The sequence below is a fragment of the Chrysemys picta genome, unplaced genomic scaffold, assembly GCF_011386835.1.
Source record: "Chrysemys picta bellii isolate R12L10 unplaced genomic scaffold, ASM1138683v2 scaf1, whole genome shotgun sequence".
Taxonomy (NCBI): Eukaryota; Metazoa; Chordata; order Testudines; family Emydidae; genus Chrysemys; species Chrysemys picta.
Window position 1 is genome coordinate 3126461 of NW_027052708.1, and position 27010 is coordinate 3153470.

The 27010-nt window shown below is 46.3% G+C and overlaps 1 protein-coding gene across 1 annotated transcript in view; it reads left to right on the forward strand.

Annotated features, from left to right (window-relative positions):
• The window catches only part of LOC135977488 (olfactomedin-4-like), a 44883-nt gene extending 22137 nt beyond the window's left edge, over positions 1–22746 (forward strand). The window contains exon 3 of the mRNA XM_065578767.1: positions 20980–22746. Coding sequence (XP_065434839.1) covers positions 20980–21782 — 803 coding nt within the window. The 3' untranslated portion in view covers positions 21783–22746. The remainder of the gene's footprint in view (positions 1–20979) is intronic.
• The last annotated feature ends 4264 nt before the right edge of the window (positions 22747–27010 follow it).

Below are 27010 nucleotides of genomic sequence, written 5' to 3' on the forward strand. Positions count from 1 at the left end.
TCTCCAGCTGAGCCGCCAGGGGGAGCCGTGCAGTTTGGGTGCATTAAAGGGTGATTTTCAGCCTGTGATTCTCACCCCCACTCTGGCAGAGGAGTGTGGGGGGGGGGGTTAAAGTCCTAAGACGGATGGAAAAATGAGACTGGATGTTTTTTTTAACCTCACAATTTGTGTTCTGCATAGCTTGGCATTACAGCCTTGTGCTCCCTACCGGAGCTTCCTCTCCCGACCTTCCCCATACATTTCCCTCTTCCACTGGTCTCCTCCTGCCCTCCTCCCCTGGGCTCTCCCCCCTCCTCTTCTCCCCTTTCTACTTGGCCTCTCTGCCCTGCGTGTACAGGCTGCTCCTTCCCCAGATGAGGAGCAGACTCTGCCCCCACTCCCTGCAAGCTGCTTTTCTCCCAGTAGCTCTGAGTTCCATCCCCTGCCCCCAAGTTGTCTCTACAGCTGTTTGCATTTCTGGGGGTTGTGGAGAGGCAAAGATGGCTGCTGGGAGGGAGGCAGTTCACAGGGACTGTGAGAATGGGCCACTGCCTGCCACACAGTCCTCCGATATTGCCTGGGAGAACTGGCCCCCAGGACAGGGTTTGAGGACCCAGGACTGTCCCAGAGACTGAGAGCAAGTACAGGTATCATTACTATGCCTAGGAGTTACGGCTACATGCAGAGTTCCACTGTGACCCCTGGAACAGGCTGGCTGCAGCAGTGGGTGGCTGATCTGGGAACTCCATGTTTATGGAGCCTCCATGGAGTTTAGAAAACAGTGCAATTCACACTAGTACATGTCCAGACCATCCTGGCAGACCTTCCCTGCCAAACATCTGGATCATTTTCATCCTATTAATAGCAGCCAAACAGGTTCCAATCACTGTATTATTTAAATCATATCTGGGTCCCACATTCAATTTTAATCCTATTTTTAATCAGTTTTGGAACCTTTGTGCCAGATTCATTCCCTGCGTTGTGCCAGCACATGCTGCTGTAACACATGGCCTAGCCCCTCCCCCCCCACGCTAGTGTTAAGTCTGCCTGGAGCTGGGACACAGCATGGCAAAGAGCCTGCAACACCCTCTGTGCTGGAGGAACGAGAGCAGCCCTGAAACTGGGCAGGGGCGGCCTTGAGGGAATGAAACCAATGTGGACGTGAGAGGCGCTGGTACAGAACCTCTGCCATGCAGCTTGTGCTGGTCGGGCTTCTCCAGGCTCCAGCTAGGATTCAAAGCTTCTCTGCTCCAGCAGAAACCCTGGGGGACAAAGGCAGGGCTCCTGCAGGGTAAATCTTCCTGCTGGCAGAGCTTCCGGTACCCTCATGGGGCAGGGCATTGCACACTGCATCCTCCCTCACCCTCCCCCCTCCCCCCGCCGGCAGGAATCAGCTCTGGGTTTCTTTGGGAAAATCCTGCTCATCTCACTCTTGGAAAACTTCTACTGGCTTCAGTGAGTGAATGGGGGAGTGAGGAGCCAGGATTTGGCCCTTAGAGCTGTGGGATTCTGGACCAAACAGACATTTCTATTGGATCCCAAATTATTGATGTATTTATTGAGATTTAAAACACTAAAGTGATGCTCAGCCAAGACTGTTGGCACCTGGATGATATTGACAACACACTCAAAGCACCAGCAGCATGAAATGACCATTTCAGCAGGACCTCAGCCAGACCGACACCTATAGAAACTCCTTCCCACCCATTTCTCATTATGTGATGCATGGGTCCTTCCCCCCGCAGAACCCCCACCCCAAACAAGTGTATTTGCAGTGTGCCCAGAAGATCACCAAATTTGGGCTATTTTGGCCCAAAGGGGTAAGCAAGTTCTAGAGTCCTTGAGCCCTCACAGAGATCACCATGACAGCCACCCCTCTCCTTTATAAATGGGGGAACCAGTTTGGGCACCCCTGCTGACCACAGCTCTGGCCGTACAGCAAATGGAGAGAGGTGATCCCTCAAGGAGGCCAGTCCCAGGCCATTTAGGACTTTATAAATCATCACCAAAATCTTAACCTCCACTCAGAGCTGGGCAGCCAGTGCAGATCTTGCAGCACGGCTGTAACATGCTCCCAGCGAGATGCCCTGCTCAGTGAGTCCCTGCCATTTGCACCAGCTTCATTCTCTGAATGGTTTTAAGGTGCAGCCCCACACAGAGGTCACTGCAATAGTCCAATCTCAAGGTAACAAAACCCTCGGTAACAATGGTAAGGTCCAATCCCGAAAGGAAAAGTCACAACCTTCAAGCCAGATGTGGATTATAAAAAACTGACTATAAAAGTTACCACCCTAGTTCCAGTTAACCCAGTTCCCCTGGTGAAACACAGAGCAGACTTACCTGCTATGTCCTGAATTGTGAGGAGAAGAAGCCACAGCACCAGAGTGGAGAGATGTCCCTTCATTGCCAGCCTGACTTGCTGCCCCCTCCTCACACTGCACTGGCTGCACCTAGGCACCTGCCAGGGCTCCTCTGTGTCTGACAAGTGATAATAAACCAGTGGAAGGGAAATATATAGATTCAGAGGCTGGCATCAGCTGCAGGAAGGAACCAATAGCAAACCCACCTGCCTTTTTAGTTATTATCAGTGGTTTTATCTGTGACTTTATGCAGCTAAACATCCAATAAAACTCGAAAGCAACAAACATCACCATATATGAGTGATGAGCCCCCTCCTGACGTCAGGTTTACCACAGCCTCAGAGCATCGGGTAACCCCCAATCCCTGGTGCGGGAAGAAAAACTGCTGTACAAACTGTATGTATCTGCTCTGTTTATCACCCTTATAGATTCTATATTGTATTAGACATCAATTGGGAAACATTAGAGGCAGGTTTCAGAGTATCAGCCGTGTTAGTCTGTATCCACAAAAAGAACGGGAGTACTTGTGGCACCTTAGAGACTAACAAATTTATTAGAGCATAAGCTTTCGTGGACTACAGCCCACTTATGGTATGCATCCGAAGAAGTGGGCTGTAGTCCACGAAAGCTTATGCTCTAATAAATTTATTAGAGGCAGGTTATTTTAAAAACTAGGGAAGAAATCCCATGTGACAAAGGTGATCATTATGAGACCAATTCCCAGTATAGGACATGTCCAACTGTAGACAAGGAGAAGTCACTAGAGCCAGGTTGTTTCACTCGGATCAGCTGCTGTACAAGACAAATTACCCAGCACCACCTGTAATATTGACAGTTCTTCTACTAATAGACCTTGGGGTTTCCTGTCTAGACCATGATTCTTTGTGGTAGAGGCAGAGCTTAGGGCTTCTGGAGTAGGCCATGACCCTCTCTTGCAGTAGCAGGATGTCCTGCACACACCATGCCCATCAGTGCTGTCAGTAGGGGGAAGATTCCTTGGAAACAAGTTTACTTGATTCTTGGGACACAGACAATTATAGGAATAGGCACAAGGCAAGGGGCACATAGCACAGAATAATGACTGGCTGGCACCACACCTACCTCAGGCTCTTCCTAAAGGGAACTGTTACAAATACTTGGATTAAGGGAAACGTCTTTAACATTTTACCTTTGTGTTTTCTCCCATTCTGCCCTTTCTGCATGGAGAAAACGTCCTGAAAAAATCCGTGCAGCCAACACCTCCTTCGAATCCCTACTTGAGACTCTGCTCTGTTGTGATTCTGGAAAAACACTTGACAGCGACTAGCTTGGCACATGAGGTGTGGCTGTGCCTCTTCCCCTTCCTTCCCTCTCCTTATTTTTACCAACCTCCCCGCCCCAATCCTGCCATCCCCCCTCACTAGGCCCTCCCCCCACTTAAACAAACAGTAATGACAAAACACGAAATTGCACCAATCATCACTGTGTGAATTTGCTTCAATGTTATTTCTCCCCTCTCCAATCTTGCATCTGTTCTTCAGTTTTTTAGACAGTAAGCTTTCTGGAGCTGGGAGTGTGTCTGTATTTGTGACCTAAATGGGCCTTTAGGTGGTACAATAATAAATGTAATAATTTTATTAATAATAATAATAATAATAATAATTAATAATTAATCCATCTCCTGCTTTATTAGCAGGGGGTTTAAAGAAGAAAGAAGAAGGCTGCAGCAGTTAAAAAGTAAATCAACCTGTCTTAGAGGGGAAGTGAAGGCCTCTATAAAAATTAAAAATATTATATATATATTTTAAAATATTATATATGTGATATATATATCACATAACCTTGATAGACAGGGTACGTGATAAGAATACATAAAGATGTGAAGTCAGGAATTGTGGAAAATTGGTAAGGGAAGCAAAGGCATGCTAGGAGAAATCTATAGCTAGCAGAATTAAGGACAATTAGAAGGAACTGTAATGCATACCAGCAACGAAAAGAATCCTAAAACTGTCCTTTGTCCATTACTAGATGGAAATGGTAGAATTGTCAGTAGCAATGCAGAAAAACAGAAGTGTTCACTATATATTTTTCTTCTGATTTGGGACAGTCAGATCATGTAGTCATATTACATGAGGATAAGGATGATGATGAAGCAGAAACCCAGAAGAATGTTAAACAGCAGCTACTTTTAGACAATTTAAAATCATCAGGTCTGGATAACTTGCAACCAAGAATTTTAAAAGAAGTGGCTGAGAAGCTCCTTGAAAAATTAATATTGGTGTTCAATAACTCTTGGAACACTGGGGAAACTCCAAAAGACTAGAAGAAAGCTAATGTTGTGCCAATATTTAAAAAAAAGTAAAGAGCATGAATTAGGTCAGTGGTTCTAAAACGTTTCTATTGGTGATCCCTTTCACACGTCAAGTCTCTGAGTGTGATCACCCTTACCAATTAAAAACACTTTTTTTTTATATATTCAACACTATTATAAATCCTGGAGGCAAAGCGGGGTTTGGGTGTGGAGGCTAAGAGCTCGCAACCCTCCATGTAATAAACTCGCGACCCCTTGAGGGGTCATGCCCCCCAGTTTGAGAACCCCTGAAGGTAATTATAGGTCTGTGAGACTGACATTGGTTCCAGGCAAAATAATAGAACTTTTGATACAGGACTCAATTAATAGAGAATAAAATGAGTATACTATAATTAATGCCAAACAGTGTGGGTTTATAGAAAATGGATCCTGTCAAATTAACTTGATGTCTCTTTTTGGTGAGATTACAAATTCTGTTGATAACTAATGTTCATCTTGGTTATGGATTTAAAAGTGGCTACCTGAGAAGTGTAGCCTTTGATAAATTTAGGGTGCAAATTGCACAGGTCACTAATAACAGGTTCCTTACTCAGGGAGCTACCTAGGATTATTATCAAGTGAGATTGGTGAATCACACAAATAGGAACAGGAAGACTTTGTTTAAATGTATTTAAAATCCAAATAAATCCAAGCATAAGCATAATTATATTAAAACAGATGCATACATATACCAAAACACCCGCAAAGCTCACATACTCGCAATCTTATGGAGACCGTTAGAGATAAAAATGAAGAGAACAGTATGTGGAGAGCACCAGAACTGGGCAGTGACAATCTGGTTTCCACCATCCCATCATCACGATGTCCCAACTAGGCGTTGGTCTGACCAACTTTTTATAAAAGTGATGAGGTAGGAGAGGTATTATCTTTATCTGCAAACATCTATTTATACCCTTTTCCTTATGTCCCCCACACAACTGGGACCATTTTTTATTTAGGTTTCAGCCCGCTGCCCATATTTGTCATTCTGGGGCTCATAATTTAGGTTCCGCTTACTAGCATTAGCTCTTTTTGTGTCATTCTTTTTCCAATGGTTTCAATATAAATGTGGTTTCTCCATGTTACAAATCCCCACAAATCCCTAGAAATCATCTCCAGCTTCTGTGGTGTCCTTGTGTATCCCAAGCTACAAATTGCAAACTATTGTTAAATCCTATAACATTTGGTTAAGTGGTCATGCTAACACCTTTGCTACATAGGCTATTATAACTACTAACAGGCCCACCAGGCCTCAGCTTATTGTCAAGCCCACCTTAGTTGTTACACAGATTCTTATGTAAACCTGCTTGCATGTCTTGCATTACAGCTCTAATAGCTTATATATGACTATCTTCAAACATTTTAATATGCCTTAGTACGCGATATATAATCTAATCTTGCACACTCAGATCAGGTTGGGGTTACAGGTCAACACAGGTCTCAGAATGTAACTGTAAACAGATCTATATCATCGAGTGAGTGTGTTTTTAGTGGAGCCCCGCAGTTCTTGGCCTTATGTTATTTAACCTTTTTTTATCAATGACCTGGAAGAAAACATAAAGTCATCACTGATAAAGTTAGCAGATGACAACAGACTGGGTGACTAGTAAACAATGATAAAAATTATCTGGATCACTTCTTAAGCCAGACACAAGAAAATAATATGTGTTTTCATGTGGACAAATGTGAAGTTATACACCTAGGAACAAAGAATGTAGACCATGCTTATAGGATGGAGGAACCTTATCCTGGGAAGCAGTGACCCTGAGAAAGATTTGGGGCTCATGATGGATAATCAGCTGAACATGATCTCCCAGTGCGATGCTGTGGCCAAAAGAATTAATGCAATCCTTGGATTTATAAAGAGGAGAATATTGCACATATATTCCAGAACAGCCTTTGGAGTTGATCCTGCTGAAATGTATCTTGAAAGCACTTACAGTTCATCACCTAAATCACTCGCATCAATATTGTGCATGTCAACATGTGTCAACAGAGTCTCTAGTGCCCTGCCTTACTGGTGTAGGTCTTCTTCAGGTATAGTGAGGAGTTTTGCAATATCATGCAACACCCCAAATATACTGCTGTGTTCCTTGAGCTGCATGAAATGTTCTTCAACTGACTGTATTGCACAATCTAGCACCTGGTTAAAGAATTCAACTTTGAATTGTTGTTTGGGGTCTCTTATGGGATTATCCCATGCCTCGTAATCAAAATGTCTTCTTCTTTGGTGACTCTTGTGTAAGCAGAGTCAGGATGAGCTCTACCCTGACATCTGGTGGTGAATTATGGCGAGTGTGGAAAAGAACTCCAGGGGCTGATCTTGTTTGCATAGGCATACCCACCCGCCTGGCATGAGACAACAGCAACAGAAAGTGGTTACTTTGGCTGGTGTGGGATCCCTAGTTTCTCTGTTATTGGGGCAGGAAGAATAAAGTTTTGTTACTCTGATTCTGTGAATCAAGGCCAGTAGAACTGTTGTCTGACAGAAGGACTCACCATTAACTAAGTAGCACTTGCTTGACAAGGGGCATGGGTTACAAAACCTAGTGAATTGAGAGAGGTTGTGGGCAGGTATTTGTACCTCGTGGTGGGGTCCCCCTTTTGTAAGCCTGAAACATCAATTGCACCGCCTCCTCCTCTCTCCACTGTTGAATGTCAGAGCTAACTTTGATTCTATTAGGATTCTATTTACAGGCTGCTGAGCTGAATTCACTTCAGGCCAATAGTGTACCAGCACTGGGGCTCCCCTACTACTAGTTGGAAATCACTAAGAGCTGAAATCACAAAAGAGCTAAAGTTACTGAGAGCTGAGAACACTGAGTGCTGTGTTAACTAGTGGGGGAGCCTGAAGCTATATTGCTAAGCGGCTGGCAGAGCAGTTTGCGGGGACGGCTGGAGGAGCAGCTAGCAGACCAGAGCCTTGCAGGGATGGTTGGAGCAGCCCAAGGAACAGCGAGAGGAGCGGAGCCGAGTGGCTCACAGGTCGCTGAGCGGAGCGGAGCAGCTGGAAGAGCAGAGCAGTTCGTGGGACGGCAGGAGCGGTTAACGGGACGGCTGGTGGAGTGGAGCGGCTCATGGTGAAGGCTGCGGCGGAACTCCACAGAGAGGTGGCCGGTCGGCCTCGGATCACATAAGGTGCCCCTGAACACCCTGCGCGCCCCCCCCCCCTTTGAACTCTGGGGCTGCACTGACCGGGGAAAGAGACTTTGGGGGTTGTTGGACTTTTGGGACTTTGGTGATTCTTGGGTTGCTGGACCCAAGAGACTTTGGGGGTGTTGGACTTTTGGGACTTTGGGTGATTTTTGTGTTGCTGGTTTCAAGAACCAACAGGAAAGGACACGGCCCAATTTGCTGAGGTGGGTCTTCGCTCATGGTTTGGTCTATGAACTCTAGTTGTGGTGTTTTCCCAATTTAATGCTATGTCGTTTACCTCATGTTATTAAACATTTTCTGCTACACCAAGGCTCTGTGCTTGTGAGAGGGGAAGTATTGCCTCTTCGAGGCGCCCAGAGGTGTGTGTAAGATTTTTCCAGGTCACTGGGTGGGGGCTCGAGCTGGTTTTGTGCCACGCTGTTGGGAGGGGACCCCTATGTACTGAACCCGGCCCTTACTGCTATCAGCTCGGCCTGGCAGAAGGGTTACATTTTGGGGGGCTTGTCCGGGATATCTGGGTCAGTACCCCTCACAAGCACATCTTGGGTGATTCATTAACTTGGGAAAACCCAAAATCTTCTTGTTGTTGTTTTGATCTGTTATATTTGTAAAAAAATATTATAATGGCCCTACACTTGCTAGAGGACTGGTGCAAGGGGATGAGTATTAACCCTAGGAACTGTCTTCTGGTAACGGGGGTGCCGGAGGTGTTTGATGAGGGTGCAATAGAACCTATCTTAAGGGCATCCGCTGAGTACCTGAGTAAGTGCAAAATGCGTGGGGGCATGTTTGTGAGGGAGGAGGGGGCTTTTGCAGTACTGTGTGAGCTGCCATCGGCTGTGGACCCTCTACAGGTTCCAGGCACAATAACAGTGGAAGATGGTGAGTGGACGCTAATAACCACTGGGAGCCAGCCCTCACCAGTCCCTGCCTCTGATGTAGAGTTTTTAAAGAAAATGTTGGACTTTTTGGGGTAAGAGGGAAAGACTTTGGCTGATATGCCAGGTCTGTTGGGCCTTGACCCAGGAGTCCCACACCGGGAGACTGCTCCTTCACCTGATGAGTGGGTGAAGGCTTTGGGGCAAGCATTAGAGAAGGTTATGCCACCCCACCCTGAGTCAAGCCCCTATCATAAACTGAGGTTGTTTTCTGGGGGTCCCACCCCAATACCTGGGGAGGAAGCATTTGAAACCTGGCTGGAACACACCACTGAAATGCTGCAGGAGTGGGTGGTGCCTGATGCTGAAAAGAGAAGGCGACTAGTAGAGTGCCTCAGGGGGCCAGCCCTAGATGTGATTCGCACCCTGAAGCTCAGTAACCCTGGGGTCAAGGTGAAGGACTGCCTAGAGGCCCTTGATCATGCCTTTGGGAAAACTGAGGGCTCAGATGATGTCTATTGCAAGTTCCTCAATGCCAGGCAACAAAAGGGAGAGAAGGTTTCTGCCTATATCCAGAGGTTGGAGAAATTATTGCAGAAAGCCATCATGAGGGGAGCAGTGGCAGTTGGGCAAATGGACCGGACTAGATTGGCTCAGATTGTGAGAGGAATTCAATATCAGAACCCAATCCTTCTCCACCTCCGATTAAGAGAACGGCAAGACAATCCACCAAGTTACTCTCGGCTGATAAAAGAGGTCCGAGAGGAAGAAGAGAGGCAGGCAGCTGGCGAGGTTTGGGAGGTGCAGCCACACCCGGCGACTGGCACAACATCCATACGAACGCCCAAGGCACTGATGGTGAATCCTCAAGAGGAACTTACCCAACGAGTGCAGGTCCTGACACAGGAAGTGGCTGAATTAGAGAATACAATCGATTCAGCAAATACTTCAAGGTACATGGAACCCTCCGCTACCACGGTTCAGAAGACTACATTTAGAACCTCTGCCCCACCGAGGCAACAAGGGAAAGGACAATCCTTCTTCTGCTACCGGTGTGGCCAGGGTGGGCACATTGCTGCAAGGTGTCAGAGTGCAGAGAATCCCACGCTAGTTTATCAAAAGCTGAGGACCACCTGGGGAAAGTTGGGAAACGGCCCCAGGGCCTGGAAAGGGAGCCGCCTAGGCCTGCAGGGTGTGGAGGCTCCCCTGGAAAGAACCATGCAGCCCGAATCCCACCAGGATTGATAGGACCCCGAGTGGAGGTCACTGTAAAGGTTGAAGGGACAGAATGTAGAGCAGTGCTTGACACAGGATCCCAAGTGACTATCATATTCCAGTCTTTCTACCAGCAGATGCTTAGGCATCTGCCTATACGGCCCCTGACAGGGCTTGGCCTGTGTGGCCTCAGCATGGATGAATACCCCTATCAGGGGTATGTCATAGTACACCTGGAATTCCCAGAAGAGATTGCTGGGGTAAGACAGGAGGTGGACACTGCTGCTTTAATATGCCCTGACCCTAAAGGAGCCTCTGATGTGTCCGTGCTAATAGGGACCAACTCCAGCCTCTTTAAGGTACTCTCAGATTACTGCAGACAGCGAGCAGGGGACCAATATCTGAACACCTTGGTGATACACACACACTGTGCTGCAGCCTACAGAAAAATTGAGGACACAAGAAAAGTGATGCCTGATTTGCCAGTGGGAGCATTGAGGTATGCGGGCCCGGCCCCCTTAGTGGTTCCTGCAATGACAGAAAAGGAAGTGATTGTCATGAGTACCTGCCTAAAAGACCGTAAGGGAACATTAGCAATGGTAGAGCAGCCGACCGAGGGAGGGCTCCCAGAAGGAGTGCTGGTTCTCAGTGGAGTCATAACCCTACCTGCTGAAGCCCAGGAAGAAGTGGCTATACTGATTGCTAATGAAACACGCCGTGACGTGTTTGTAAAACCAGGGCAGAAGATTGCAGACATCTTTGAGCCTGAAACCATCGTGAAACCCCAGTGTGAAGCTGAAGTTCCAGTGATGGATCCCGCAAAGTTTGACTTTGGGGACTCCCCATTGTCTGAGGAGTGGAAGGATCGCCTGCGGAAGAAGCTTTGCGAGAGATCCAAGGTATTCTCACTGCATGAGTGGGACGTGGGATGTGCCAAAGGAGTGGAACACCACATCAGGCTACAAGATCCCCGACCCTTCAGGGAGAGATCTAGGAGGATTGCTCTCTCTGAGATGGAAGACGTACGCCATCATCTTCAAGAGCTGATCGCGAATGGTATCATTACAGAGTCCCGAAGCCCCTACGCCTCTCCCATTGTGGTGGTTCGTAAGAAGAGTGGGAAAATCCGGATGTGTATTGACTACCGCACTCTAAACAGGCGCACTACAGTTGACCAATACACCATGCCTCGAGTACAAGATGCCTTGGACTGTTTGCTGGGTAGCCAGTGGTTCTCTGTGTTGGATCTTCGGAGTGGATACTACCAGATCCCTCTGGGAGAAGAAGATAAGGAGAAGACAGCCTTCATCTGCCCGTTAGGGTTCTACCAGTTCGAACGCATGCCCCAAGGGATTTCTGGGGCACCTGCCACATTTCAACGTCTCATGGAGAAAGTCGTGGGAGACATGAACTTACTACAAGTGTTAGTTTACTTAGATGACCTGATTGTGTTTGGAAGAACCTTGGAGGAGCATGAAGAAAGACTTCTTAAAGTGCTTGATAGGTTGGAGGCGTATGGTTTGAAGCTTTCAATTGACAAATGCCAGTTCTGCCGAACCTCAGTGAAGTATGTGGGTCACATTGTGTCCCAGGAGGGTGTGAGTACTGATCCTGACAAAATAGAAGCACTCACTACCTGGCCACATCCAAGTAACTACAGAGAACTCAAGACCTTTCTTGGATTTAGTGGTTACTACCGCAGATTTGTGAAGAACTACGCCACAATTGTAAAACCCCTGAATGATCTTACCAGGGGATACCAGTCCAACAAGAACAAATCTAGGACCAAGAATAAGAGGAGGCCTCCAAAGCCTCCTGTGCAGAGACATTATGGCCCCTTCGAACCGTTTGGGCCAAGGTGGGATGAGAGATGTGAGAGGGCTTTTCAGGAAATCATTAGTCGCCTAACTCATGCCCCCGTCCTAGTCTTTGCTGACCCAAGCAAACCGTTTATCTTACATACTGATGCCAGTTTGGAGGGTCTGGGAGCAGTACTGTACCAGGAAGTGGAAGGCAAACATAAACCCGTATCCTTTGCCAGCCGAGGACTGTCTGACAGTGAAACTCGCTATCCCATCCACAAGCTGGAGTTCTTGGCCTTGAAATGGGCCATCACTGAGAAATTTCGAGACTACTTGTATGGTGCTCAGTTCCAGGTGTGGACAGACAACAACCCATTGACTTACGTGTTAACAAGTGCTAAGTTGGATGCTACAGGGCAGAGATGGGTGGCTGCCTTGGCTAGCTATGAGTTCAGCATTCAATACCGATCAGGGAGAAGCAATGTAGATGCAGATGCATTGTCCCGGCGTCCGCAGGCACCTGAAGTGGCTATGATACCCATGGATGGAGTGAGGGCTATTTGCAGTGTGAGTCGCCGAGAGTCAGAGGCCCATGAGAGTCTTCATGGATGTGTTGCTGAAGCTTTGGGCCTGCCCCCTGACTGCGTGCCTTCTGCTTCTGTGAACTATATTGCATTGGACCAATCTCCCTTGCCCGTGCTCAATGCGGCTGACTGGCAAGAAGCCCAACTGCAAGATGTTGACATTCGTGATACACTACTTGCCAAAAGGGAGGGGCGAAGCCCAGCTGCGGTTGTCCCTCCTAACCCGGAGGGTAAACTACTATTGAGAGAATGGACCAAACTAAAACTGATCCAGGGAGTGTTACATCGAATGACCACCGACCCTTTACAAAAGCAACGAGCACAACTAGTGCTGCCAAAAGAGTACAGAGCCCTGGCCATGAGGGCCCTGCATGATGACTTTGGACATTTAGGGATGGAGAGGACCCTGGAACTTCTTCGTAGTAGATTCTATTGGCCCCGGATGGCTGAAGATGTTCGTAGGAAATGTGAGACTTGCGCTCGATGTGTTCAAAGGAAAACTCTGCCCACGAGGGCTGCATATCTCAAGAACATCACCAGCACCAAACCTTCGGAACTGGTATGCATCGATTTCTTGTCTTTAGAAGTAGACAAGAGGAATATTGGGAACATTCTAGTCGTGACTGACCATTATACGCGATATGCGCAGGCATATCCCACGCGTGATCAGAGGGCCACCACTGTTGCTCGAGTACTGTGGGAGAAATATTTCTCAGTTTATGGATTTCCAGCCCGGATACACTCGGATCAGGGGCGGGACTTTGAGAGTCATCTTCTGAAGGAGGTGCTGAGGATAGCGGGAATTAAGAAGTCTAGAACAACGCCTTATCACCCGCAAGGTGATCCTCAGCCAGAGAGGTTCAACCCAACCCTATTAGATATGTTGGGGACTTTGCGACCAGAGCAGAAAGCAACCTGGAGCCAACATGTTGCATATCTGGTGCACGCCTACAACGCCACAAAGAACGATGCTACGGGGGTCACCCCATATCTCTTAATGTTTGGGCGAGAACCAAGATTACCCATAGACCTGTGCTTTGGTGTATCAGAGGATGGAGATAGCTATGAAACTCATCAGCAATATGTATCCCAACTGAGAGAAAAGCTGCGGGATGCTTATCACTTAGCTACATCTGCGGCTCGGAAGAACGCAGACCGCAACAAACATCGATATGATGCTAGGGTACGTCTGCAAGAACTCCAGCCGGGGGACAGAGTTCTGCTGCGAAATTTGGGTATTGCTGGCAAACACAAGATAGGCGACAGATGGAAGGCAATACCTTACTTGGTGATGGAAAAGCTAGGAGACCTGCCGGTCTACAAGATCAAACCTGAAGAGGGTCCAGGGCAGACAAAGACAGTGCACAGAAACCTTTTGCTCCCTGTGGGGGAATTGGTAGGCACCCCGTATGAGATGGGCCACAACAGGGCAACTGGGCAGAACGAAGGTGCTGGACCAAAGCCGCCCTCCAACGTGGACAGCCAGCCCCCTGCAGCTAACCTACCCCCATGCAGCACATGCGAGAGTGAGTCTGAGGAGGAAGACACAACCATGGTGTATCCTGGGATGGAGACAAGATTTCAGTCTCGATCAGCTGAATCAAAAGAGAGCTCCTCCCCTTCCGCCCTAAACCCCATGGCAGAAGTATTTAGGCCCATTCCTGACACCCCTGAGCCACTGGTGGGACCCCCATGTGATGACACACCCAGGTTATTGGACAGTGGAGACTTACAGGTGGAGGATGTCCTGGGCACCTTCGACCCTCCACTGTTAGAACTAGAAATGCAGGGGCCTATGCCAGTAGCAGAGGGACCCTCAAAGGAAACCCCTCCATCCATCGTTCAAGAGGCTGTCCCGCCCATCACGGCAACAGAGATTCTCAATAGACGAGACAGGGTAATAAGACCAGTAAAACGGTTGACTTATGATGCACCTGGGGTGACTAGTGAGGAACCAATATGTTTAGCAGACAGGCTTGTGGAAGCTAAAGTGGGCTATCTGAGGCCCTTTGGAGGGAACCAGTGAGTTGTTATAATAGGGAGTGTGATTTGTCGGGACGACAAATTTTCGGCTGGGGGGAGGATGTAAGCAGAGTCAGGATGAGCTCTACCCTGACATCTGGTGGTGAATTATGGCGAGTGTGGAAAAGAACTCCAGGGGCTGATCTTGTTTGCATAGGCACACCCACTCGCCAAGCCTGGGACAACAACAACTCAAAGTGGTTACTTTGGCTGGTGTGGGATCCCCAGTTTCTCTGTTATTGGGGCAGGAAGAATAAAGTTTTGTTACCCTGATTCTGTGAATCAAGGCCAGTGGAACTGTTGTATGACAGAAGGACTGAGTGAGTCCTTCACCATTACCTAAGTAGCATTTGCTTGTCAAGGGGCATGGGTTACAAAACCCAGTGAATTGAGAGAGGTTGGGGGCAGGTATTGGTACCTGGTGGTGTGGGTCCCTTTTGTGGGCCTGAAACACCAATTGCACCTCCTCCTCTCTCCACTGTTGAATGTAAGAGCTAACTTTGATTCCCTTAGGAGTCTATTTACAGACTGCTGAGCTGAGTTCACTTTGGGCCAATAGTGCACCAGCACTGGGGCTCCCCTACTACTAGCTGAAATCACTAAGAGCTGAAATCACAAAAGAGCTAAAGCTATTTAAGAGCTGAGATCACTGAGGCTGTGTTAACTAGTGGGGGAGCCTGAAGCTATATTGCTAAGCTAACTTAGCTTCGCGGGGCGAGCGGAGCGAAGCGGCTGGAGGAGCAGCTAGCAGAGCCTTGTGGGAGCGGCCCAAGGGACGGCTGGAGCGGAGCGGCGCGGTTCACAGGTCGGTGAGCGGAGCGGAGCGGAGCAGAGCGGCTCACAGGTCGGTGAGCGGAGCGGAGCAGAGCAGCTGCCAGAGCAGTTCGTGGGACGGCAGGAGTGGGACTGCGGGTGGAGTGGAGCAGTTCGTGGTGAAGGCTGCGGTGGAACCCCACGGAGAAGCAGCCGGTTGGCCTCGGATCACGGAAGGTGCCCCTTAACACTCTGCTCACCCCCCCCCCTTGAGCTCTGGGGCTGCACGGATCAGGGACAGAGACTTTGGGGGGTTGTCGGACTTTTGGGACTTTTGTGATTCTTGGGTTACTGGACCCAAGAGACTTTGGGATTGGTGGACTTTTGGGACTTTGGTGATTCTTGGGTCGCTGGTTTCAAGAACCAACAGGAGAGGACACGGCCCAATTTGCTGGGGTGGGTCTTCGCTCATGGTTTGGTCTATGAACTCTAGTTGTGGTGTTTTCCCAATTTAATGCTATGTCGTTTACCTCATGTTATTAAACTTTTTCTGCTACACCGAGGCTCTGTGCTTGCGAGAGGGGAAATATTGCCTCTTCGAGGCGCCTAGGGGTGTGTGTAAGATTTTCCCAGGTCACTGGGTGGGGGCTCGAGCTGGTTCTGTGTCACGCTGTTGGGAAGGGACCCCTATGTACTGAACCTGGCCCTTGCTGCTATCAACTTGGCCTGGAAGAAGGGTTACACATGCAATACACATCAACTTCACTATGGGAAAAATGTTCCTAATCTTTAATCTATTGGGGAAATGCCTGAAAAAAACACAGAACTCACCTCCCAGAATCTACACCATTTAGACATTTATGCTCCAATACGTCTGTTGGTCTATAAGGTGCCACAGGACTCTTTGTCGCTTTTTACAGATCTAGACTAAAACGCCTCCCCTCTGATACTTGACACCATTTAGACAATTTCTGATGTAAATTTCTTAATGCAATGATGGAGTTCTATCTTTCTAGGCTTTTATACCATATTATCAATGCAGCTACCTGACCAACTGAATGATCCCTTAAAATTGTCGGATAGTAAAAGAGGAAATTAATTCACAAAAGAAGACCAGGCATTTTAACTGCTTTTATTAGACCATAGTGATGCATTTGAAAAGAGCCTTGCAATCAAGTCAATGTCATTTCTCCCAAATCTGGGGTGGCAGTCTCCCCTTTGCTCTGTTCTCACTTAACAGGGACAGGAGCAGGGGCAATCCTTCTCTTGATGGCTCTCCTGCCATTCCTCTTCTTGGAAGGTAAAACCACAGGCTGATTTAAGTGCAGGACTCCGCCCTGAGAGATGGTGATACCTCCCAGCAGTTTCTTGAGCTCTGAGTCGCTGTGAATGGCCAGCTGCAAGTGGCGTGGGGAAATCCGACGCTTCTTGCTGCGTGCAGCGACTTCCCCAGCAATATCCACAATCTCATGAGTCACTTATTGAAGCACCGCGGCCATATATACTGGGGCTCCAGCTCCAATACGGTCTGCAAATTGTCCTTTGCGGAGCAATCTGTCTATGCGACTGACAGAGAACTGCAGCCCAGCCCGGGAAGAACGGGAGATTTTGGCCTTAGGGTCTTTTGCGGTTGAGGTCTCACCAGAGTGCTCAGACTCAGACTCCGACTCCGACTCAGTCTCAGACATGTTGCAGACTTCTAATGTTCCAGCAACACTTGGCTTGACTTTCTTGGCTTTCTTTTGTTTTCTCTGCTTGGTTTACCTGAGTCTTTCCTCAGGAATTGGCCTGCCTAGCTTTTTTCTTGACTTGCTTGGCTTCAGTGGATGTTTCCTTGCTTGGCTCCACTTGCCTGTGTCTTTCTTTGCTTGGCTTGCCTGACTCTCTTTCCTTCTGTTCCTGGCTCTGTTCACTTGGTTTTCTCGCTCTTATTTTGCCTTCTTTGATTTCTCCCTGGTCTGGCCTAATTATGACTGGCCTGACAAAGTGTGGCTTGGCTAAGCCACCTCTTGAAATCACCACAGTAGTATGCTGACCCTGTCTGAGCCTGCAGCCTTTTATAACCTCAGTGCAGACAGAGAAAACATCCTTTCTGATTGGTTGTCTGAGAACCAATGGGCAGCTACTTCATTTGTTACCCAAGCCAGAGGGGATATGTCATCCTTTTATGACATCATTCCCATTCATTCACCGTTTGTGTTGGATTTTTAGTCAGTGATATCTGCTATTAGCAAAACTCATCCTGTAACGGCATGAAATAGGCTTTGGTTACATTTTGAAAATTAGATGCCTTAAATTAGGCACCTAAATAACTCATAAGTGGCCTGATTTGAAGAGGAGCTGAGCACCCACAGCTCCTGTTGATTTCACTAGGAGTTTTGAGTGCTCAGCACCTATGGGAATCAGGTCACTTTGAGTTAGTTGCTTAAAAGTGGGTTTAGGGGCTGAAATTCAGGCATCCTAAAGTTTGAAAATATTGGCCAGTTTCTCTGGAGCCCTTAACTTGGTTATGCTTCCTGTCTCTTAGAGAACCCTCATGGCACCCAAGCCCATGGTAAGGGTTCTTTGCCATTCCAGAAACCCAAGTGTTCACCATTTGTCACTCTCAGCTTTGATTAGCCGCTTCTCTTGTTCGTGAGCTATTATCTGAGACCGGTTTAAAAACAGCATCTGCAGAGAACCCCTCACATCAGGCCAAATCCATTGTGTGATGTTGCACTCTATATGATTTTATATAGAAACCACGAAAGCTTATGCTCTAATAAATTTGTTAGTCTCTAAGGTGCCACAAGTACTCCTGTTCTTTTTCCAGTCTAAAATGTTTGAAATAAAGTTGACTGTAATTTAAAGTCATGCTGAATTTTTATTTCTCTAGATCAAGAATCTGACTCTCGTGGTAAATGATCTGGAATTATCGGACAAAAACAATATCCTTGCAATCGATTGAGAAATTGCGGCTCTCCAGAATCGATTGAAGGAATGTGAAAAACGTAGAACTCAAACCACAACACCCTCCTATTTCCCACCAGGTAAGCATTCGTGTATAAATCACATGAGAAGGGATGGGAGAAGTAGGAACAAGACTGGGTTAAATGAAATGACAATAAATCCCATGTCTTGGAAAATTTGCCAGATGTACTAACTTTCAGCAACAGGCTGATATGAAAGATGAGGGCAGGAAACAAACATTTTCACATACTCTTACTGTTTTTCAAGTGGAAAAAGTTGGAAAATAGTACAAAAGTATGAAAAGTAAGGTTTTGCCCTTCATCCAAACTCTGAGTAGTACCTCAGTACCAGCAATACTATTTGAAACAAATCACAGATTTATAGAAGAAATTAATATCCATTTAATTTTGAAGTAAGATTACTGTGAGTTAAGTTCAGTAATAGATTCAATATGTCGACAGTTAAGAACAAACCATAATGCCAGAGGCAGCGATACACAAAATGGCTCTAACCTCTGCTCTGGCCAACCAAGCCCAACAAATGGCTGGTGCTGACCAAGAAGGGGCATGACGCAGGTGGCCGAGGGGGTGGGAGGCAGCAATTCAACACAGTCTCTCGGCCGCTTCCATCAGCAGGGCTCCACAGAAGCCCCAGGAAGAAATGAAATCTGCTTCCCACTCCCAGCAGTGAGGGCAGTAAGTGAATTCCAGATCCCCACATGCTTTGGCACCAGGGGTCAGGCTGGGGGAGAGAGGTGTGGGAAAAGAGATACAAGAGAAGAAAGGAGACAGTGGAGCTTAGGAAAGCTGGAAAGACGAAAGCAAGAGAGAGATGGTGAGTTTCACTTCAAAACCATATTTCATAGACTGCCACAAACTTTACAATTACAGTTAAATACACATTAGCATTGGATTCTGCAGACGTTACCAATAGTTAGACTGAAAGGCCACAAAGATATTGTCCTGCCTCTAGGCCAGTGCATCCCTCTATCTGGATGCTGATAAATCATCACTGCCAGGAATAAATTTGATCCCTCTATTTCTGAAGAAAAAATGTTTTGCATTTGCAAGCAGCCGTTTTCTCCAAGTGGCAAGTGTGTTCCAATAATTTCCCAGGGAGAGCATCTTCAGACAAGCCATAAGGATTCTCCCCACTCTTCACATTGTTTTGTATTTTGTGGACTGCTCAGAAGATGTTTCTGGCATTGGGCACCTGCTCATGCTGCCACGGAGGCCCAGATGAGTTTCCTGATTCTGCTCCACTGATGTTCTTCAACCCATAAGAGGGACCAGCTTTAGGTGTGAGAGGATAGTTCTGTCTTTGTTTATTTCTCTCTGTTCTCAATGCTAATAAGGGGGTGTTGATGTTATTTGTGCTGTGGCCACTTCCCTATTAGGAATAGACTAAGCGCAGCAACTCTTTTCACGTAGGCTTGCAAACAGCCATCAAATGATAGTCACTGAACAGATAAAATAGAAGTGATTGTGTCAAAGACACCCCATCCGCTAGAGCATGTGCAACCTCTGCACTGATTTGATATCATCAGCTGTTACCCTGAATTGATCAATTAACAGAAACATGAAACTCAGGTCTTCACAGGTAAACTTTACTTCACCTCTAAGAGGAGCATTGTCTAGTGGTTAAAGCACCTGACTTTGAGTTAGGAAATGTGGGTTCTAGTCTTGGCACTGCCATTCACTTGCTGTGTGACTGTGCAGGTCGCTTAGCATCTGTGTCTCCGATGACCATGTTTTTAAAGGGGGAAAAACTGGCACATGTTCATGGTGACACCTTTCAGGGCTGCAAAGAGTCAGACAAAAGGATACTTTTATTTATAAGTGTGCTGGTGTCACCACTGCCAGCTTCTGACCCAGGGAGACCTGCATATTTTGGAGTGGAGGACTTTTGCCAATAGTTTAATGTTCTGCATTCATTGTGAAACATTGAACAAGTGTCATCAACAGTCGCTTTGAGCAGAGGAACAGCTTTGATAGCGTTTACTTTCATTCAAGTTCTCTTCATTACAGACATTGTTCATTACCCTGAAAGCTCATTCCACTGGGCTGTTTGTTCTCAGTAAACAGTGCAAATTCTACTCAGCATAGCAATACATCTTGAACAAGCATTGTGTAGCTATAAAAAAACAAATATTTTGGCTGATGAAATGAAAAAAAAACAGGATATTTCAATTATCCTGAAGCTCTTGGGACATCATAAGAAAAAACAAGACTGTCCTGGTTGAACTAGGTTGTATGGTCACTTTATAGTTACCTTGCATGTAAACTGGGGATATTTACCTCCACCTTACAGACCTGTTGTAAGGCTATGCTCATTAATATCTGAATTGCTTTGAGAGCCTCAGCTGGAAGCTCTCGGAAGTATTGTTTTCAAGTGGTGATTTTGACAGTAACATGCTAATCTGAAATGAGCCTCTAGAACTAGTGCTGCTAATTCTCCCTCCACCTTCCAACACTCACTGCGGTTCAGTGAGACAAGATGTTCCTTCTTGCTTCCCATATTTCCAGAACTGTGCTCCACTGCAGGAGCCAATGACCTAAAATGTTTCTGAAATGGTATTTTCTCTGTGATTTCCCAGCCCAGTGGGGTGCAAAGCATAGACTAGGTGGAAACAGAAAACTGGTCACTTGTCTGAAACAGAAGCTAATCACTTATTTACTGCAAGTGAGTACTGACTAAAAACTGAGATCTCTAAAATGTGTTGCTGGATTGTTGGCCCCAGTTCTAGTGGGATGACCCCTGTAGTTCAGTCAGACTGGAACAGCTACAGAACTGAAATCCATGTGCTGTTTACATGGTACAAGGAAAATCTTTGTCAAAGATACGTATGTATTTCTGTTCTTGCAACAACACTGATTCTTATAAAGCACACACACTAAATCCTCTCTCCTAATCATGCCCTTTGAAAAGCCTGCATTTTCTCTTTGCTTACAGGCAGTTGTGGTCATGGTGGGCTTGTGAATATCAGCCAGCCCTATGTTGTACAGCTGAACTGGAGAGGATTTTCCTTCAAATATGGTTCCTGGGGTAGGGATTCCTCTCTTTGGACTCCGCAGAAGGACCTATACTGGGTTGCGCCTTTGAACCCAGATGGGAGACTCTTAGAATATTACAGACTTCATAATTCCTTTGATGATTTGCTGCTATTAAAAAATGCTCGAGAGTTAAAAATTCAGTATGGGGAAGGCAGTGGCACCGCAGTTTACAATAACTTCATGTATTACAATGTATATAATTCAAGAGGTATGGGCAAGCTCGACTTAAACACAAACACATTGGCTGTGAGGAAAACTCTGCCGAATGCTGCTTATGGTAACCGTTTCTCTTATGCTGGTGTTGGATGGCAAGATATGGACTTTGCTGTGGATGAAAGTGGATTGTGGGTAATTTATTCAACCAAGGACAACACAGGTAACATTATAATTAGCAAACTCAATGAGACCACACGTGATGTGCTCCATGCTTGGAATACAAGGCAGTACAAGCCATCCATTTCCAACGCTTTCATCATCTGTGGTGTTCTATATGCCACAAGACCTGTCAACACTAGGAAAGAGGAAATATTTTACACATACGACACAAACACTGAACAGGAAGGTAAAATTAGCATAATTATGGATAAAATGTTAGAAACAATTCAAAGTATCAACTATAACCCCTCAGACCGAGTCCTGTATGTTTACAATGATGGCTACCTTGTTAAATACGATCTTATTTTTCAACCTGTGTTACACTGATATGAATATACACAACAGCTAGAGATCACAGAAAGTCTGATTTTTATATCCCTTTGGACAATGTTAATGTTAAATTAGGGCCTAATCCTACCAAAAGTATCTCCTGGTCATAAGGTTTATTTCCATGAGCTGTCCCATTGAAGGATAATAAGCTCTATGCCTGGTAACAATTGGGTGCAAGATTAGGTTCACAGCTTTTTAACTGGTGTTTAGCTACAATGGCAACAGGAGTACTAGAAATGCCTCTGCTATAAAAAATAGATTAAGTAGATGTCTTAGTGATGCACAGAACATGCATTGTGATAGGGAGATTGCTCACCCACTGACGTGCATTTGGAGAAATGTCTATTTGGATAACACATGGAAACTGAACTGCTGTTTCATCATCAGTGCTCAAAGTATGCAAGGCCATAAATATCATATTAAATATTGGCCTCAAATAATTACTAAAAGATTAAAATTAGAGGAGAATTAGAACTTGATCTTTAAAGAGCAGCCATTAGTTAAGCTGAAGCTGTGGAAACGGTTGCCTTGTCTCCTTCTTGCAACCCATCAATGAATTTTAGATGGCAGGGCTCCAATGCATTACTTTCCTAAAGTTGCACTTCATGAAAAAACCTTATTAACCATTTTTGGACGGTTGCATTTTCTTAGCACTGTGTCCTGGAGGCCTGATCCAAAGCCCAATGAAAGCAGTCCCTTGGTATATGGCACATGCTACAACAGAACATAAGCTATGCCATCCTACATGCTCCACTTAGTCCTCTGAGTCCATTTAGTCTGCAATTACTGTGATCTCCATTAGAATCTTTCAAAAACACTCTGAAAACAAGGAGCCAAATTAATTGGCAGAATAATTCCATTGGCATCAATTACCTTACCTCGGGGGTGAATCTGGCACATATCTATCAGTTACAGAATACTGAAGTTGGGACAAAATCATATGCTCTTTATTTTTAAAATGCCACATAAAAAATTCTTATCAATATCTTTACTGTAATCATGTCAAATAATGAGATGAACAGTTATGAAAATGCAGTAAATATTTGCTGGTTTTCTATTATTAATTCTATCTTTATCTTTGTCTTCTTATAATCTGGATCAGTAGATGTGAATGATTCATAGACTCATAGACTTTAAGGTCAGAAGGGACCATTATGATCATCTGGTCTGACCCCCTGCATGCTGCAGGCCATAAAACCGTCCCTACCCCTTCCCTGGACTCTGCTGTTGAAGTCCCCAATCCTGTTTTTAGTGACTTCAATCGGCAGAGACCCTCCTGCTAGAGATCCCTGCCCCATGCTGCGGAGGAAGGCGAAAAACCTCCAGAGGCTCAGCCAATCTGCCCTGGAGGAAAATTCCTTCCCGACCCCAAATATGGCGATCAGTAAGACCCCGAGCATATAGGCAAGAGTCTCCAGCCCGACCCCTGTTAGCCATTATACTATTTACCTACCATTGCTTTGCTTTCCTTGACTACTATGTTTTACCATTAAACCATTCCCTCCATAAACTTATCTAACTTAATCTGAAAACCAGACAGGTCCGTCGCCCCCACCGTTTCCCTCGGAAGGCCGTTCCAATATTTCACCCCTCTGACGGTCAGAAACCTTCGTCTAATTTCAAGTCTGAACTTCCCCACGGCCAGTTTATATCCATTCGTTCTTGTATCCACGTTAGTACTAAACTGGAATAATTCTTCTCCCTCCCTTGTATTAATCCCTCTAATATATTTAAAGATAGCAATCATATCCCCTCTCAGCCTTCGCTTTGTCAGACTAAACAACCCAAGCTCCTCTAGTCTCCTTTCATACGACAGGTTTTCCATTCCTCTGATCATCCTAGTGGCCCTTCTCTGCACCCGTTCCAGTTTGAGTTCATCTTTTTTAAACATGGGAGACCAGAACTGCACACAGTACTCCAAATGAGGTCTCACCAGTGCCTTGTACAACGGAAGCAGCACCTCCTTATCCCTACTAGATATACCTCGCCTAATGCATCCCAAGACAGCATTGGCTTTTTTCACCGCCACGTCACATTGTCGACTCATAGTCATCCTGCGGTCTACAAGGACCCCTAGGTCCTTCTCCTCTTCCGTTACTTCTAACCAATGCGTCCCCATCTTGTAACTAAAATTGTTATTAGTCATCCCCAAATGCATCACCTTACACTTTTCACTATTAAATTTCATCCTATTTCTGATACTCCAATTCACAAGCTCATTCAAGTCTCCCTGCAGGATATCCCTATCCTCCTCCGAATTTACAACGCCTCCCACCTTCGTATCATCCGCAAACTTTATCAGCCCACTCCTGAAATCGGTTCCGAGGTCAGTTATAAATAGATTAAATAAAATGGGTCCCAAAACCGAACCTTGAGGCACTCCACTAGTAACCTCCCTCCAACCTGACAGTTCACCCTTTAATACGACCCGCTGCATTCTCTCCATTAACCAATTCCTTATCCACCTCTGGATTTTCTTATCGATCCCCATGTTTTTCAGTTTAACTAATAATTCCTCATGGGGTACAGTATCAAATGCTTTACTGAAATCCAGGTATATTAGGTCCATCGCATTTCCCTTATCTAATAAATCCGTTACTTTCTCAAAGAAGGAGATCAGATTCGTTTGGCACGATCTGCCCTTCGTAAAACCATGTTGTAATTTATCGCAATTGCCACTAACCTCCAGGTCCTCAACTAGTTTCTCTTTCAGAATTTTCTCTAACACCTTGCACACTACAGATGTTAAACTAACAGGCCTGTAGTTACCCGGATCACTTTTTTTCCCTTTCTTGAAAATAGGAACCACATTAGCTATTCTCCAGTCTAACGGGACCACACCCGAGTTTACAGATTCATTAAATATTATCGCTAATGGGCCTGCTATTTCCCGTGCCAATTCCTTCAATATTCTCGGATGAAGATTGTCCGGTCCTTCCGACTTAGCCCCATTAAGGTGTTCAAGTTTTGTTTCTACCTCGGATACGGTAATCCCCCATCCTGAATGCCCCTCTGTAGTGTTGCTAGTATCCCTAATACCTTCATTGGCCTCATTAAACACTGATGCAAAATATTCATTAAGATATTGCGCCATGCCTAGATTGTCTTTAATCTCCTCTCCGTCAATAGTCTTCAGCGGTCCCACTTCTTCTTTCTTTGCTTTCTTCCTATTTATGTGGCTGTAAAACCTCTTACTATTGCTTTTAATTCCCCTCGCTAGGTCCAACTCTACACGGCCTTTGGCCTTTCTCACTCTATCTCTACATTCTCTGACTTCACTTAGGTACATTTCCTTACTGATCCCTCCCCTCTTCCACTCTTTGTACGCTTTCTGTTTTTTCCTAATAGCCCCTTTGAGTCGGTCGCTCATCCAGCTCGGTCTAAATCTCTTGCTTAGTAATCTTTTTCCCTTTTTTGGAATACAGGCCTCCGACAGCTCATGCATCTTTAACTTAAAGTAATCCCAGGCTTCTTCTGCCTTTAAATGATTAATTTTTGTTTAATAAAGTGTTATAAAAATCCAAAACCTATTTTTGTTAGTCATTGCGCAATAGCTGGGAAACATTTGGGATGCAGCAAGAAGCCAGCTTCACCAAATAATATTGGAAACAGAAATCGTATTCCTTTTGGCTTAGTGTGTTTAAGTGCTCCTGGAACAACACAAAGGTGTGAGTCAATATGTCAGTAACTAGAGGAGGGACTTTATTTCCACCCATTGAAATATGTTCACCAGTTAGATTAATATTCTCCACCAAGTTGGGATGTTACTTGAGAGGTCTGAGGCTGATGACACATTTTTAAGTCAGATGCTGCCACTTACCAAGTACAGTAACTCCTCACTTAAAGTCGTCCTGGTTAACATTGTTATGTTGCTGATCAATTAGGGAACATGCCCGTTTAATGCTCCCTTCTAACGTCATTTGGCAGCCGCCTGCTTTCTACTGCAGGGGTCAGCAGCCTATGGCACACGTGACAAACACGGCACGCAAGCCAATTTTGATTGGCAAACTCCTGCCTGCCATGGTCCCGGCCCACAGCCCCACTCAGCCACCCCGCCCACCCCTCTCCCCTGCGGGGGCAGGTGGCAGAAGCTTGTTCCTGCAGCAGCCAAGCTTCCCTCCTCTGCTGCTTCTTCCCCCAGCATGGTGCTTTCCAGCCCCTCCCCCTCCCTCTTCCTGCCGCAGATCAGCTGATGGCCCATGAGGGGGAGGAGCGGCAGCGTGCTCCCTACTCCGGAGTGGAAGCAGAGAAGAGGCTCTGCCATGAGCCGCAGAGGGCTGGGACCCCCCAGCCCACTGCCCTGCACCCCCCCACACACCCAGCCTTCTGTCCTGACCCCCCACACACCCAGCCTTCTGCCTTGCACCCACACACATCCCCAACCCTCTACCCTGACCCCTGAACTCCCCCCCACACCCAGCCTTCTGCCCTGCACCTTCACACCCCCCAGCGAGCTGAGCAGGCTGGCGGCGTAAGATCAGCATTTTAATTTAATTTTAAATGAAGCTTCTTAAACATTTTGAAAACCTTGTTTACTTTACATACAACAATAGTTTAGTTATATAATATAGATTTATAGAGAGAGAGACCTTCTAAAAAACTTTAAAATGTATTACCGGCACGCGAAACCTTAAATGAAAGTGAATAAATGAATACTCAGCACCCCACTTCTGAAAGGTTGACGACCCCTGGTCTACTGCATGCAGGAAGAGCAGCCCATTGCAGCTAGCTGGTGGGGGCTTGGAACCAGGGTGGACTGGCGGCCCTCCAATCAGCTTCCTGCTCCCTTAAGTTCCCTGTGCAGTAGCTGCCTGCAGTTCAGCTGTCCCTCCCCCCACTGCCATGTGCTGCTCCTGCCCTCTGCCTTGGAGCTGCTCCCTGATATTACTGCTTGCTGTGCTGGGGGGGGAGGGAAGGAAGAGGGGGGGCTAATGTCAGGGTGTCCCCCTCCACCCTGCTCCTGCACCCTGCTTACCCCATATTCCATAGAGCAGGGCTCAGGACGGAGGGAGCTTGCAGCAGCTGCGGTCTCAGCAAGCTGATCTAATTAATAAGGCAGTGTACTTAAGGGAAATGCGCATATCTCCCTCCATTCCTGCTTCCTTGCAGAGTGAGAGAGTTAACCCTTGAGGGCTCAGCCAATTGCTAGTTCATCATTTAGCAGTAAGGAAAATATCCCACCTTCTGACTCCTCCACCTCAACCAAGCTTCACAATCATCATGGT